The sequence below is a fragment of the Delphinus delphis genome, chromosome 16 (genome assembly GCF_949987515.2).
Source record: "Delphinus delphis chromosome 16, mDelDel1.2, whole genome shotgun sequence".
NCBI classification, from domain to species: Eukaryota; Metazoa; Chordata; class Mammalia; order Artiodactyla; family Delphinidae; genus Delphinus; species Delphinus delphis.
Genome location: NC_082698.1, coordinates 800,559 through 816,625, shown reverse-complemented (window position 1 = coordinate 816,625; position 16,067 = coordinate 800,559). Strand labels below are relative to the sequence as shown.

Genomic DNA, 16,067 nt, shown 5'->3' with positions numbered 1-16,067 from the left:
CCCAGGTTTTAATAAGTTCCTCTTCCTTCAGGAAAGTACAGGGGATCTTCGTTCTTGAGCGCTTTTCCAACTAATTAACTGACTTAGATAAGGAACTATAGGAAATGCTGTTTTTTGTAGGCAGTTCTCACAAACAGCTGATTTTTCAGGGAAGCGGAACTATGTGCACAAGCTTCCCCTCCTGGGCCCCTGCGGACCCCACCTTGGCCTCCCCGGCCCTCGGCTTCCCTTGGCCTGGCCGCCCCTGGACCTGCCCCCGGCCTTGGTGTCCCGCTGTCCGGGCAGCCGGTGAGCACACCTGGGAAGGGGTGGGGCACAGAGTGTCTGCCGCTTCCCTGTGTGGGCGGCTGTGTGTGAGGTCAGGTGCAGGGCAGCAGTCCTGCTGCTGGTAAGAGTCACAGGCGTTACGCATCTGTGTGTCCCCTCCCCCAGGAGGTCACTTCCTAAACAGTCAGTCATCTGTCTGCTCTAGGCATTTCCGTGTGCCTTCACCGCAAGCCCCTCGGACTGTGCTGGGGACCCCATGTCAGCAGTCCTGAGAGGTCAGAGGGACCCACGGCAGGGACGGGTCCTGGGCACACAAGGGCACACGAGGGCTGACCCAGGCGGGCCGTCCACCGCAGGGGGCAGGAAGCAGAGGCCCCCCGCCCCGCCAGCCCCGCCCACCCCACCCCGCGCGGGAGAGTGGGTTCTGGTGAGGGGGCGTGGCGAGGGCGGTCTCGGGCCCGAGGAGGTCCCACTGCACCCCAAGGGGACGTGGTCGTTCTGAGCAGCAGCTCTTCCCAGCGGGCCTGCTGGTAGGCGTTGGGCTTGGCGGGGCGGGACGGCTCCAGGAGACCCCGTCCTCCGGGCACACGGAGTCTCCCTCGCGGAACCGGCGGCTTCACCCCGGGCTCCGTTCAGTCTCCTCGCAGCCTCTTCTGGGAGCCGCCCGGAGTGTGGCAGCGCATCTAAGTGGACCTGAATGCCACCAGGACACCCCCGCACCCCCAAGCTCTGGGCTTGCCCACGACAGCTCACTGGACACTGCCCCTGCCCCGCTGCTGCCAGGGAGTGTTTGCTCTGGCTGTGCACCCGCACACGTGAGAAAAGCGCTCCGTTGTCCAGGGCTGTGAAATTGGCACTTTCAAAGGAGGGAGGAATCAATGGTGTTTAATTGAATTATTTGCTCGATGAATAAACAGATGTGTCTAAGATTCGTGCATTAATTTTTGGAGGGTTTTCTTGTGCACGTGGTTCTTTAAACCATACGGTCCATCTATCCTGTGGATAAATGGCTGTTCAGTTGACGAAAACTTACACCTCTGCACACAGTTTACTGTGTAAGTAAAGCAAACCAATGGGAAATGATTTTTATTCCCAGCACGTGGAGTATGATTTTTGGTATAGCGAGTTTTTAGGACCGTTTGGTCAAATGAAGACTTTAGCCCTAGGGGTTAAAGACCATCTTCTCACGCCTCATCAGCACAGTCATCAGCTGTTCACAAAGCATCCAGGCTGAGCAGGAAGCTGCCATGCAGTCCTGCGGCTGAGTGCCCTGGCGGCTGAGCGCTCTGGCGGAGAAGCAGGGACCCAACGGGGGAGTCGTAGGCGGATAGCGTAGCGCGTGACACCCGGACCCCACCCTTGCACCCGCGTGTCCCCTCCGGGTTGCCACGTCACCTTTGGCCCCAGACGTGTCCAGCTGATGAAGAAAATTGTAATGAACTTGGTATGTTCTGAAGTCCCCACGGAAGACACAGCTTGTGCCTGGTGGCACAGCTTGTGCCTGGTTGTGTTTCGTGTCCCCGGCCAGCGGCTGGGACACTGGTCTCGAGGCAGAAGTCTGAGGTCAGGGGGCTCCCTCCTGCCTCCTCGGCTCCGGTGGCCCAGGCGCCCCTGGGCTGTGGCCGCGTCATCACTGCCTCTGCTCCGGCCTCACGTGCCTCCTCCCTGCCTCACTGTCCTTGTGGGGACAGTCACTGCACTTGGGCCACCCTGAATCCAGGGTGAGCTCGGCTCGAGAACGTTGACCCGTCACATCTGCCAAGGCCCTGGTTGACAAAACAGTCGTGGGCTGAGGTCTGGGTGGACGTGAACTTGGGGACGCTCTGCAGCCCCCTTCCTGCCAGAGCCCCATTTCCTCTCCCACCGCTGGAGAGATCGATGCTAACTCAGAAAACATACTTGTGGGCAAAGCTAGATCTAAAAGTTTAACTGAAAGAGACCAAGTTTCTTTTGCTGCAGATTAATTTCAGTGGCGTTCATTAAGCTACCTGTTTAGGTCTTGAATTTTAAAACACCATGGAAGCACCTCTTGGAACATCACAGTCTGCTGGCCCGCATGGCTCTTTGAAAGGGTTTCTAACTGTAGAAACAACTTACAGAAACTCTGTGGACACCAGAGGAGAGGTCTCCAAATTTTCCCGAAAGGTTGTTAGACCGAGTGGATGGCTTCTCGAGGCCTGCCAGCCGTCCCAGCTCCCAGAACGTGCAGAGCAGCGTGAGGACGAGGCCGCCCGGGCGTTCCGTGGCTCCGGGACACCTCTTCGGGGCTTTGCCTGTTACAGGAGAGCCGTGTATGGAGGTGAAGGTGGCCACTTCTTGGGACTTGCACAGCGGGGAGTCAGCGGGGCACATTTGGGGATGGGCCGCCTGGTGGACAAGGCCTGGCTGGGGCCACAGGGTCCTGCAGGTTCTCAGGCAGTGCTCGGGGGCATCACTGAGGGTGGCAGGCGGCCTCCAGGTGGGCACTGGGGCACCGGGAAGAGGGGGAGGGGGCTGGGATGCAGGCAGCTCATCCTCTGCCCCACCCCCTCCAAGGACTGTGCCCTTTCCTTCCAAACAACACGGCCCAGGAAAGAGCACCGGTCAGAGGCGCACCAAGGCTTGAGCCGGGGCCCAGGCCTCGAGCTGTCCCTTCCCTGGGTGAGCGGCTGCCCTCAGCGGTGACCCTGTAGAGACACCGGCGTTTCGTGCCTACAGACCGGGTCCTGGGGTGGGAGAGGCCATGCCGGCCCCGACCTGTATTCCTGGGGAGGCCGGTGTCCTCAGCTGGTGGGTCACCCCACAGACGGTTTCCAGATTGCCCAAGGTCAGCGTAGCACCCAAGGTGACCACGAGCGCCCCAGACAGCACTGCAGTCGTGCGGGTCAGAAGGTCCGAGGAGACGCAGGGATGGGGACGCGGGACCTCCGTCTGCTGGCGTCGTCTTGTCTGGAGGTGGCAGGTGACCCCCTTGAAGAGGGAAGTTGAGGTCATCCTTTGTGCCGGCTTGGCTGGGCTTTGGTGTTGGTTGCTGGTCCCCCACTAGAGTGGCAGGTACACCCTCCCCAGCCCTGGGCCCCTGAGATGCCCAGGGATGCCCTGCCTCTGGTGCTCACCCTGCCAGGCTCCTGGAAGCTCCCAGAGGGGAGTCAGGTCCTTCCGGAAACACGAGCATCCTGACCTGCAGGGAGAAAGAGGCTGCAGCGGGCAGGGGCTCCTGGAAGGACAAGTCGGCAAGGGGCTCCAGGGCAAGCTGGACACCCACCGGTCCTCTGCAGCAAGGGGTCTCGGGTATCTGGCTGGCACCAGCTTCGGAAAGAAGTGCTTTGTGCAAAGTGAACGGCTGCCCCTCCCACCCCCGGAATTAGAGCTTCGCGTTTCAGATGCAAATTAATACAAACATGCTTGCCTAGCAGAACTGAAAAGATGATCCTGCGATCAAACTTGGCACCTCTTAAGCCGTAATTAAAACAGACAAACTATAAACACCACGATCGTGTGCCGTCTAACGGGCTGTGCGTCCCAAACGAATTAATGATGCAGCCTCCCACTCAGCTCCGCCGGCGGGATTGCTCAGAGAGTATGTTTCATGCCTTGCGCAGTGGCAACTGGCAGCTGGGCGCTCAGCTGGCCAGTGACAAAGGGTGACAGCGGTGCCAGGCGCTCCCATCTCCGCGCGCCCCAGCCGCACCCACCTGCCGTCCGTCACCGCGGACAGCCGTGGTGATGGATGCGTTTTTGGAGGCTGGCGGCTGTTTTGAAAAACCGGTTGCCGGTTGCTGACAGGTACAGGTTCAGGTGCCAGCAGGGCCTGAGAGGACCCTGGCTTCTCGGAGGAAGCAGCCGTCCCTACGCTCATGTTCGCGGGGCAGGGGCAGGGCGGGGGGTGGGAGCCCAGGCGGTGCCCCAACAGCCGGGGTCGCAGCACTAACCGCGCCCGCCTTGGAAGAGGACCAGGGGCACCGCACAGCCCGCCCGCATCCCAGTGCGGCCAGGGAGACTCTGCAGGCTGCCCAGTGGCCTGAGCCCCTGCCCCGGACCACGGGCATTTCTGCCACCCAGCCTCCTGCCCTCTGGCTGCACGTGCGACCTGGCGAGGGTGGGTTCCCACTCAGCCAGGAGGGGGCATCGCACCTGGTCGTTACCTGTGCCGGCCCTTCGTAAGGCCCCGTGAACTGTCCCCAGCCTGTTTCTGCATTTTCTCACTTCTCTGATTCAAGTTATTCTTTGGAACTCAGGGAAGGCCTAGGAGGCTAAAGTTTTTCTGCAAACAGAGGCAGGCAGGGGACAGGGGCAGGGAGTCTGTCCCGGGGAGACAGAAGGAGGTGACAAGGGGTCCTGCTCTCCCCCCTGCCCCTTGTCCCCCACTGCCCGGCAGGTCTGAGCCCTGGTGTGTCTGTGGAAGGCTGGGGACGTTCTCAAGAGGCCAGACCAGGAGCGTGGCAGGTCCCCCGGCCGGATCCCCTGCGGGCAGGGAGACCCCCGAGCGGCAGTCCCGTCCTGCTGGACAGGAGCCTAGAAAGAGCCCGCGCTGCTTCCTTCTAGAAAACTCAGTCAAGCTCCCCTGGTTTGCGCAGCCGGCCGCGGGCGGGCGCTGTCGCCCCTCCGTCAGCGGGTTGGGAGCTGGCGGGGCATCTGGGGGAGGAGATGAAAGGGTCTTTATGGTGGTTGTTGTTCTCGTGAACAGCTGATGATACAGAACAAAAAGGACGAAGGCGCCTCTGACGCTGACACGGCCTCACAGCAGCGCCTCTCACGGACCCCGGCGCCGTCTGCGCCTTCAGGCACTCGGAGTCCATGTGCTCTCGGTCATCAAGGATGTCCCTCCTCCCGGGGGCTGCGGTTTGCCAGGAAAACCTCTGAAAAGCTGCACTTCTCCAGAAGGGTCTTCCTTGGGGAAGTCAGAGTAAACGGAATGGGGGTGTTCGGGGTCGCTCCCGCCCGATGCAGGACGACCTCCCCACGGTGCTTCCTGGTGAAAGCCCGACGCGGCCACCGCCCTGCTCAGCCTCAGGTCCTCGGCGCGCACCCAGCACGGTCCTTCTGTGTCAGGCAGGCCACTGGGACCCTGAAAACCGAGGAAGTTAGCGCTCTGCTGAGCTCCCCCGAGGGCAGGGTCCCTGCCAGGCCCCTCCTGCGGCCGAGGCAGCAGGGTGTGTGTTTCTTCATGGCTCTCGCGGGCGCCTGCTCTGGGCCCCACTTGGTGCAGCTGAGAGGCAAGACGCTGCCCAGTGGCCTCGTCTTAACTACACGAGCTCCCCGCCCCCCGACACCCAGGGACAGCCGTCACGGCCCGGCACCTGGCCGCAGACCTTTCCCCTAGAGCACGGTGACCTCCTGGGCCTCAGGCCGGCCTGGCCACCACTGGAGGGGCCCTGGAGCTGAGCACAGGCCAGGCAAACCAGGGTTCTTGCTCTCCAGAAGGGGTGTGTGTGTGTGTGTGTGTGTGTGTGTGTGTGTGCGCGCGCCGAGGGGCTGTGTGTGCGTGTGTGATAGGGAAGGAAGCTGAAGCTTAGGCTGGAGCTTGTTGGACCACATGTCCGTGCACTGGGAGGTGCTGTTCCTGTCGCAGGCTCAGTGGCCCCGGCTGTCCCCCGGGGGCTCCCACGGCAGCGTGTACCCTGAGGCCTGCTCACCCGGCCGCAGGCGGTGTGGGCGGCTCCAAGACGCATTTCTATCTGTCTGCCCAGCGCCTACTTTTCAGGCCGTGGCACGTGTCTGCCCCGAAGGGGATGGTCAGAGGGTTCGTGAAGACTTTTTCTGAGCACTTTCCTGCGGAGCCATGAGTTACCTGTGACTGAGGCAGGTTCTGAAGCCGCTGACTCTGCGTCCCTTCTTCTCTCTCCCTGGACGCCTTTAGGACTGAAATGACGTCTGTAGACGCTGGTGACCAAGGACTGGCCCATCCCTGGGACGGATGGTGCTTCTTTCCTGTTCCTGGCGGGTGGGTGGGTGTCCAGGGCACGGGGCTGGCTGGCTGACTCTCCGTGCCCACCTCACAATGACGCAGCGTTGGACCCACACCTCCCACACGCTGGCTTGTGAGTGAGGTGCCAGAGGCAGCCTTTAACCCCTCGAGTCCAAGAGGTGGATCTGGGCAGCCCGGGTCGGGACCCCGTTCTCCTTCCAGAGCTGAGGCAGGTGTGGGGTTAAGGGGGTGCAGCACAGCAGGAGGCAGACCCGGGTTAACGTCCAGAGTCACGGGGGGAGTCACCGCAGAAAAGGTCACGTTTATCCTCTAGAGTGGGATCTGTTTTCCAGTCGTTTGAAGTAACTCTAAATGTAAAAGGTAACGATTTTCCATTAACTTGTTCTGAAGAAAACCCACGTAAAGGACTCAGGTCTGTCTGCGCGCCACCGTTCAGAAATCCTTCTCTTTCTCTCTGTGGCCTGTGCTGCAGGAGGATGCAGACGGAACGTTGATTTGTGCGCCTGTTTATTTGTAGACATTTTTATGGCTAGAATTTAACCAAAAGTAACAGGATGACGAGAACAGCCGTGGGATGGGGTGAACTTGATGACGAGAACAGCCATGGGACGGGGTGAGCTTCTCCCTGACGCCCTTGGTTGGCTGGTGGTTTTCAGTGAAGGGTGTGCGTGCCGAGGCCCGGTTTCTCTGACGTCTCCGTGATATTCGGGGGGGACCCCAAGGACTCAGGGCCCTGCAGCCCAGCTGGGGCGGCAGCTCCATGCCGAGCTCCTCAGGTGCAAATTGCTGGCCTCGGCCTGGTTCCTGCTGGACGCACAGCACAGAGACGGCGAGGGTGTCCGAGTGCTTGGGGAGGAGATGGCCGCCCCCGCAGGAAGGAGAAGCTGCTTGTGGCTGCGGCTTGCTGGAACCAGGAGCTCACCCTGTTCCAGCTCCCCGACGGCTTCCGCTCCCGGAGCGCGGACCCCTCTGTGCAGAGGAACAGGAGCTGAGCGTGCGGGCCGGTGGGAAGCCGGGCTCAAGGCCGGCCGTGCGTGGCTGCAGGTGGGCGGGGCGTCTCTGGCCCCTGCTCCCGGGAGGTGCCGGCACCGGGGCTGCAGACACAGCTGATGAAGCACCTGCTCTGTTCCCTCTTCTGCTTCCAGCAGGTGGACCCAGAGCCAAGCCCCACGGGAGTGGCCAGAGCGGGGGCCACCGCCCGTCCCCGCGCCGTGGCGAGTGGAGGCTGGGCTCCCCACAGCGCCCCACCCCCGTCGGAGGTCTGGGCCTTTCTGGCCTCACGCCCTGCGTCTGAAACACAACTCAGAGCAGCCAGCCACCCCCTCACGCGGGGCCTCCAGAGCAGGGTCACTGTCCTTTTGACGTTGCGCAGGAGATGAGGCCACGGATGTCGGGGGGTGGAGGGTCCTCGAGGGGCCGGGCGGGGCCAGGGCTCCCCCGCGTCTCCCCTGAGATGCCAGAGGCCAGGCCGGCGGCCCGGCCGAGCATCCTCACCCAGGGGCACGCACGTCGGCGCTGTGTTGAAGCCCTTGAGGACGTGTTTCTTTTACGTGCTTTTCCTTTCAGCTTCTTGGGGGTCGGTCGTATGCGCACGTTTGTGGCTGAAGAGAGAACCGGTGGCCACGGCCGGTTGGCCTCTTTGTGCCCCGGCTTTGTTTCCGATTTCACGCTATCAGAGGGTCCGCGTGTTTTCCTGCGTGAAGTTGTCAGGGGATGAAAGCTCCGGAGCGGGGTCGCACACCAAGGGCCGGGCATGGAGCCCACCCGCCAGCCTCCCGCCTTCCCCCTGGCCCCTCCGCACAGTAACGGTGTCGAGCAGGCTGGCCCGGCCCTTCGCTGCAGAACCAGCGCTTCCGTCCAGACCAGCTCATTAGTCTCCCATGGGGCCAGAAGGAGCCTCGTCCAAGGCTAAAACAGGGCGGCCAGCTCACCCTCCCCAGCGGTGACCCACTGCGCAGGCGCAGACGGCCAAGCTGGGTCCCTGATGTGGTCAGGGGAGGGGGAGGTGAGGACGCTACCAGCTCCCTGTGTTTTCGGGAACATGTGGCTCTGTGACGGGGCAGGTGGAGTTCCCGCCCCGTCCTCACTCGGGAAGGACCCCAGCGGCGCAGAAGCTGTGTCCGGTCTGGTGGGACGCGGTGTACAGCGGGCCTCACATTGGAGGCTGCTGGCTGTCCTTCCAGAGGGCCCACGTCCAAATAGAGGCGCTGGAAGCCAGGCCCCAGGCGGCAGGATGCCACCACGGGGACAGAGAGGACCCTGCGGGGCTGGGGGGGCTCCACAACGTCAGGAAGCTGCTCTTTGGGTTATTTTTCATTTCAAGGCTGTTGTATTTTCCACTTGATGGAAAAAAAGGTTAATCCAGCCCCCAAGGTCTGAGCGGGGGACGGGGGACCCCGTGTAGGTGCCGGCTCACCACCCACGCCCTTGACCGGAAGCGGCCTTGTCACTGGCAGGTGGGTGCCGCTGAGAGAATGCTGGACCTCCAGGGGGCTGGACGCCCTTGGTCCCGCTGGTCCCTGTTTCTGGGGGCCCGTTCCGTGGTGTGAGCTTCTCCTGGGGGCCCAGGCAGAAATGGGGGCTCCGCGTTCCGTCCTGCAGGGGGTCTGCGTTTCAATAAAAAGAGGAGTGCTGTCCTCTTACTCAGAATGAGCTAGAACGTTTCCAGTATCTGCTGGGAGTGTCTAAATTTGGGTGCCAGAGTGGCTTGGTGGTTCGTTTTGATTTTGTTTAAACCTCGCTGCTCCCCACGTGGAGGGGAAGAGCACAGAGGGCTCTGAGGAGAGACGCACGGGGTCGGCCACTGCCTGTACCTGAGACGGCCGCAGTCATCTGGCCACACCGGTTTTCCTCGCTGCCTGAAATCAGGATTAAACCTGCCCCACCCTCTGTGCAGCCCCATGAGTGACGGCACGCCAGACAGTGACCCCGCTCACCGCTTCTGAGCTCAGGCCCTGACGAGCCCCCTTCCCCGGGTGCAGGTGTGTGGGGGAAACCAGAGCGGCAGGGGGCAGGAGGCCACAGGGATGGACTGCACGCGCGTCCCCTGCTGCCCACCACGCTCCGCAGCTTGGACTCCTGGTCACCTGTCTGGGCCCAGCCGTCCCGGGGACCCTGGCACTCCTCGGAGCCTCCTAGAAGCCAGGGCGTGAGGCCCGTCGCTGAGAACGGGGGTGCCTGCGGCTCTCAGGGACCCGGGGGGCTGGCTGCCGGAAGGGGGTCCGTGCCTCCACCAGCACCCAGTCTGTGTCCGACTCGTAAACAGCTGCCAGGATAACTCGGGAACGAGCGTCGTTGGGGCAGGAGGCGGCCCCCTGAGCCCGGCCCCTCGTCTGCAGGCCCGAGCGGCCTGCGGGGCACGAGGGGAGGGCGCCACGTGCCAGGCTGGCAGGGAGCACCCTGGGGGGCGAGCCCCAGCGCCTGCTGACCCCTCCCCGTGCCCGCACCCTCCGCGGGGTCTAGAACCTGCAGGGCAGGGCCCACACTCGGGCTGTGGGCCAGTGGGCTTCTTCGGGGTCCCTCAGAGACCCCTGCACGCTCACATGTCGGAACTCTCGACTCCGGTGGAGAGAGACCCAGACGCAGTCCCCAGGCCACACCGGGCTTTGCAGACAGAAGCCAGACCAGCTATTCGTGTTCATTCGAAATATGCTTCCAATACCTGCGTCGCTTCCTATGTTTTCTCAGGTGGAGAAAATAGGTAGAATGGAAGTGTGTTTTGATTCTCTTTTTGCCTCTGAGGAGAGAACAAACCCGCTGGGCCGCTGGGCAGGCCTGTGACGATGGGGCAAGCCCCGAATTTCTGTCCTGGCCGCCTGGGAGCTCTGTAAGACAGGTTGCGTCCCCTCAGCTCTCCTCCACACCGTGTGGCCTGCCGGCCATTCCCTGCCTGCCCCCAGCCCCCCTCAGGCCCTGTCTCCACCTCTCACGCTGCCACCCCGGCCTTTGCCCCACCAGGGCCCTCCACCTGGAACCCGGCTCCATTAGCTCCGTTACACGGTCACCATCTCTCTAGTTACCCCGACACCCAGACCCAGGCGTGCCCCCCTGTATACACTGCACGTCCTGGACGCCGACCACAGGTGCCCGCCGGCCCAGCCTACGCTGGGTCCTTTGGAAACTTGGGGTGTGTGTCAGCTGGGGCTCCTGGGGGATCCCCTTCCTCCGGGCCCAGCGTGCTGGGTCCAGACAGAAGCCGGGTCTCTGGAATCACAATACCTGAGTCTGAAGCCTTGGCGAGCCATCAGTAAACGCAACTGAGACGCTTTTTTAGTGCCTGCTGCCTCTCGAAGTGGATGCGCAGAAGAGAGCCTTATGGCTTCATTTACCATTCAGAAGCCTAGTAATTACAATGAGAAAACGACCGGTGTGCCTCTGACCTCCACAGACGGAAACTTACCGCCCAAACTTTCCAGAAGGCGCGTCGTGACCCAGACTCTGAAACCCGCCGTATCCCCCAGGTCAGGCTTCTCAGACTCGAATGTTCCCGACCAGCTCCTGGCTGACCCCAGGGCCTGTCCTCGGGTGCGGGGCTGGCTGTCCCCCCACCCCCGCGCCAGTCTGGCAGAGAGCAGAGTGGGTTCTGTAAGGCCGCGTTCGTGGGCTTGCCTGTGGGGACCCCAGGGGCTCTGTCTGCATAGAAGTTGGACCCTGGTGGGGAGCGTTTGTGACGGCGGGATGGGGGCAGTGGGGGGGGCAGCCCTGGGAGGAGCGGGGCCAGCTGCACAGGCGCCCTGAGCCCCAGGGGGCTGTGCGGATTCAGTGGCTGTAAGACTGCGGGACTCGCAGGAAACGCTGCACGCTGCGCCTCTGGGCTGACACCGGCGTGGGGTCCTGTGGGCACCGCCCCAGCAGCCTGTGCCCCTAAATTCCAAGTGAAACACCAGGGGCTCCGGGTGCCAGCAGGACAGTGCTGGGCCGCCTCTCCTGTGCCCTTCCTGCCGCTGCTGATCGTGAAATGAATCTTACGTGGCTCTTTAAGATAACATTTGGGAAATTGTTTTCTCCTTTCAAAAGAGGAAAATGCCTTCCTGTAAGCAGGCGAGCCGGAAAGGCCCTGGCCCAGGGGTTTCTGCATGAGTGGTCACGACTGCGATTGAAAGGCCCGCCCGGGAGGAGGCCTGGCGGGTGTGGGAGAGAGGCCCCTCCAAGGGCTGGGCCGGTCAGATGTTTATCCTCTGGGAGCCCGTCTGAAGTGGCGAGAGATAAAGCAATTTTTTAAAAAGTTTCCAGCAGATGCCTTTGGGAGAAGACCATGAATTTCCTGAATCGTCGAGAGGCTACAATGCCGTCTGCCTGCCGGGCCCTCCCCATTCACTGGGCTGAAGCCACTTAAGCGCATTAGCATCTGGATGGGGTGACCTCCTCGCCGGGGGCTGGGCAGGGTGGCCGCGCTGGGCCGGATGGTCCAGGCGCTTGTTCTAATCCGGCCGTTTGAAGGCGGCCAGACTGATTTGTGACACATGAGTCCAGAAGCCACTGTGGGGGGCTTGACCTGAGTAGCTGTCTGTGCTCTGAATGTCAATGCCTGTCCTGGAGCGCGCGGCCCAAGGGGGATCGGCTTCCGGCTTCCGGGCCTCCCCGGGCCCTGGGGCCTGTTGCGGGAGGATGTCCCGCAAAGCTGGCTGCTTTGAGCCTCTGAGCCCCGCGGCCTCTGAGCCCCGCGTCTCTGCCGTGAAGTGACCTCACGAGGGCTCCTTAGACAAAGAGGGTTTTTTTTAAGTCAACGTTAGTTCAGTTGCGGTGGTCTTACTTTCTTTCTTTTTTTAATAAAAATCACCTAGTGCTTTTTCCAAAACAGCCCTATCGAGGTATAACTCACACACAAACTGAAATCCAGCTGTGACCTTCTCACCCCACCTGGCCTCCGCGGCCCCCGCTCTGTCCTTTCTGGACTCCGCGTGGATGGACTTTCCCGAAGGGAGGGGTGCGGGGCCTGGTCTCCGCACATGCTCGCCGGCACTTGCCGTACACCTGGGGTGTCTCTCAGCCCGTTTAGAGCTGCACTTCGTCTCTGCGGTGTTGGTGTGGTCAGTGCGGCCCTGCGGTGCCCCTAACTGCACCAGGCCTCGCAGCCTCTGCGCCAGCCTCCACCCTCGTCCTGACTGGGGAGCAACCCTGTTTAACCCCCATCCTGCTGCCTTTCCTCGCCCCACACCCAGGTTGGGACAGGGAGGATTTTCTAAAGGAGTCTGGATTTAATAGAGTTTTCAGCCTATCTGCAGTCAGCCTGTCACCCGTGCCCTTCCGTCTGCCCCGCCGCAGCTGGTGGGCGTCCCTGCCCAGGGCCCCCGGCGTGGCCTCTGTGTCCCCCGTGCTGCCCCCGGGGCCTGTCTGGCTGCCCTTCACTGTCCCTCCCGCTGTGGCTGTGGAGGACCGCCAGTCAGACTGTTCCCTGCCCAGCCTCCACAGGCCCCCTGGTCCCTGGTCCTCGGGGCAGCCTGGGGCGGCGGGCAGAGGGCCGGGTGTGCGGCCCCGCGTGTCTGGAGCCGCGGGTCCCTCCACGGGAGGTGTGAGCCCCTGAGCCGAGGTCGGGGAGCGGTGGAGGCGGGCAGCGGGCTGGCATGTCTCCGGGGACTGAGCTCCTTCCGTGTCCTTCCCAGACTCTCTGCACAAAGGCCACGATGCAGACCGTCCGGGCCGCCGACACCAACGAAGTCGTGAAGCTGATATTCCGAGAGTCGGACAACGACCGGAAGGTGAGCCCCTGCGCAGCTGTCTGTGCTCTGAATGTCAGTGCCTGTCCTAGGTGCAGGGGGTGCCGTGCCCGGTGGGCCCCGCGGCGGGAGAGGTGGGGCCCTGCCTGCTCTGACGGCCCTTCCCTTGGCAGGTGATGCTCCAGCTCGAGAAGAAGCTCTTCGACTACTTCAACCAGGAGGTCTTCCGGGACGACAACGGCACCGCGGTGAGCTCTGGCATCCGACGTGCGGCTGGTCCCCTAGCAGCTGCTGTGGGGTGGCGCTGGCCCCCGGCCCCTCCCAACGCCCCCGCTTCCCCAGAGCCATGCTTCCCGGTGCCGTCACAGCCTGTGGGTCGGCTCCTGAACCCTCACCCTCCCGTCACTTCTCCACTGGGCCCTTCCTGGGGGCGCGTCCTGCCGCCGGCTGGGCTGTGGCCACTCGCCTCGCTGCCTGTGCCGGCCAGTGTGGCTCTCAACACTGGGGTCCTCCCCGGTGAGAGGCAGAGGGCTAGGAGCTTTGGCTGCGGAACCCCTGGTTCAGGGCCGGCCCACAGAGGCCTGGGCTTCCTTTGGAAAGAAGAGAACCACCGTGCAAATTGGCGGGGGCATCTCGAACGCACGTGTGTGCGTGTGTGTGTGCGCGGAGGGAAGTATTGGTATGTGTGAGCCTGCCGTTCAGACCACCCGGCGGGCACGGCCCCTGCAGCGGGAGAGCCGACGGGGCCCTGCACCTGCGGTGCCCTTTACTTCTTGTGCACCAGTTGGGCCTGCTTTTGACGCATCGGCGCCTGAGGGCGGTCGGGACGCCTGTGGGAGCCTCACCGCACGCCCAGGTGTGCACCTGTGCCTCCCCCCTCCCGCCTCCTGGGGGCCTTTCTGGTCTTCCCGCCCTGGTAAGGGGCCGTCTGTACCATTGTCCCCATTTTCAGTTCCCGGTTCACCCCACCTCACCTGCTTGCCACCAAGACCATTGTCACCCCTCAGGGACGTCTTTATCCCAAAGGCCAGGGATGTGCTTGGATTTCAGGGCCTGCCTCCGAAGCGTCCCCCCCGGGACCACACCCCTCATGGGTCAGCTCCCTGGTCCCCCTCTGCCCCCAGCTCAGCTCTTGTGCCCTGGGCGCCCCTGAGTGGCCGGGTCACCCGTTGGGTCTTGAGTTTCCAGCTCTGGACGGTGCCTCTGTCTCGCGTCTGCCTCAGGCCCCTCCGAGCACTGGCTCCAGCCCGGCTGGGGGCTCCATGCCTCTGTGTGGGAGGACCCCTAGCTCTCGTGCCAGGCGCTCAGAAGAGGGCTCACGTCTAAGTGGAGAGGGGCTCTCCAGATGTCCAGCAGACTCTGCCAGCCCGTGAACCCGCCCTACCTTCCTGTCCTCCCCGGAAGCCCTCGTCCCCCGCCGGGCCTCCCTCGCCTTGCACGTCCGGCAGCTCCTGGGCCTGGACTCGCCACACGTCTGAGTCTGCCGCCCCCGGCCGTCGCCCCCCCGCCTTCTTCCCGACCCCTGCCCCTCTGTCCACCCCCAGCCTGGAGCCCGCCCGGGCCTGGTCACACGCCCACCCAGTCAGGCCCAGCTTTGGGCCTTGGCCACCTCCCACCGCCGTCGGGTAAAGCCCGGGACCCTGACCTCTCCTCCGAGGCGCGGATCACGCCCGGGGCCTCTGTGCTGACCCCCCCACCCCTCCTGCAGCCGCACGGGGGGCACCTCTGCCCCCGCGGATGCTCCGAGCCGCCTCACACACTTCCCCCTGCCTGTCGTGCTGCGTCCCTGCGTCCCCGCGTCCCCGCGGCCAGTTCCCAGCTCGGCTGCGCAGGGGGCCTCGGGTCCCGGTGCGGTGGGCTCCTGCTGTGTCCCGCAGCGCCTGGGCTCAGCACACGGCACTCACGGCTCAGCTGCGGCCCTGCTGGGCTGGACGGGAGGCTCTGTAGGGCGTGGCCGTGTCTGGCTGCCGTCCTGTGACTTCCCAGGCCCGGAACACGTGGGGCAGGTTTGGGGACACGACGCGTTCAGTGTGCCTGTGTGGGGTGAGGTGCCCAGGAGACTCGGGGTGCCGTCCGCTCCCTGGGCAGCCGTGCGACCCTCTGAGCTTGGAGTAGGGTGGGCGGGGTGGGCTTTGAGGGCCCCTAGCACAGAGACGGCCCCTCGAAGCCAGGGACAGTGTGGTTACCAGGACGAGCAGAAAGCGGAGACGCCCTGGGAGGGGAACGGTGGACACAGAGAGTGGCGCTGGGGTGGCCAGGGGGCCAGAACATTCTGGAAGGAGCCAGGACACTGGCGAGAAGGAAGGTCCACCGTGTGAGGGAGAAACAGGGTCCTGAGGCAGGTATGCGGGGCGGGGGGGAGGGGGCACGGGGATGTCACGGTGGGTCCAGAGTCCCCGCTGCCCTCGGTTAGCACTTAGAGAATGTGTCACCACCCTGGAAACTACAGATGTCACCGTTAGACGTAAGCTCTAGTTCTGTATTTATTCACCATGTGAAATTGTGCTCCTTTAAGGTGGAGCAAAGTTAGTTTGAGTATCTGGGAGAAGTTTGAGGCTGACTCAGATGAGAAGACGCAGTGGAGTCGAAGCAGAGACGAGGTCTACACGTGGGTCTGGAAGGCCCGTGGCCCTGCCTGTCGGGTCAGGAATCTCCGGGGAAGGGGGCGGCCTCGTGCGTCCCCGTGGTGCAGGGCCGAGGCTCCACGGTAACTGCCCCGGCAGCTCGGCGTGTCAGTCCCACTTGGGAGGCGGGCGTCCAGACCCCCCTGGGGGACGATGCATGGCCTGCAGAGCCCTCAGAGGACATCTTACCTTCACACGAGACGCCCACAGCAGGATGGATGTGCTGCTCCGGCCTCGGCCCCCAAATCCATCGCATCCTTGATCAACCACCAGCCTTGTTCCCGTCTGACAGAAATTTAATTCAAGCTGGCTCTGAAAATAATTATTGTATTTTAAGAGTAGTAATCATTGGCCGGGACATGATTGAATGTGTCCATGCCTATTGACTTTTTCTATGATTTATAGCTTTGTTTAGTCGATATTCCCATCGAAATTGTATAATTAATTATAAGTGTGGCTGTCAGGGCTGCAGGATGGAGTGCCCTGGTGAGGATTTGGAGAGATTAAATTTTCTGCGGCTGTCCCAGGGCAGGGCGCGTGAGTTTCCACCGCGCTCGGCCTGTTGGATAGAGATGTTTTCTGGGTGTGTAGCAACTGCTCCCGCTCGGGGCG

The 16,067-nt window shown here is 62.9% G+C and overlaps 1 protein-coding gene across 5 annotated transcripts in view; it reads left to right on the top strand.

Annotated features, from left to right (window-relative positions):
* INPP5A (inositol polyphosphate-5-phosphatase A) overlaps positions 1–16,067 on the top strand; it is a 176,926-nt gene that overhangs the window by 142,995 nt on the left and 17,864 nt on the right. For all 5 annotated transcript variants that reach the window (XM_060033823.1, XM_060033819.1, XM_060033821.1 and 2 more), the window contains 2 exons: positions 12,778–12,873; positions 13,005–13,079. In XM_060033823.1, coding sequence (XP_059889806.1) covers positions 12,778–12,873; positions 13,005–13,079 — 171 coding nt within the window. The remainder of the gene's footprint in view (positions 1–12,777; positions 12,874–13,004; positions 13,080–16,067) is intronic.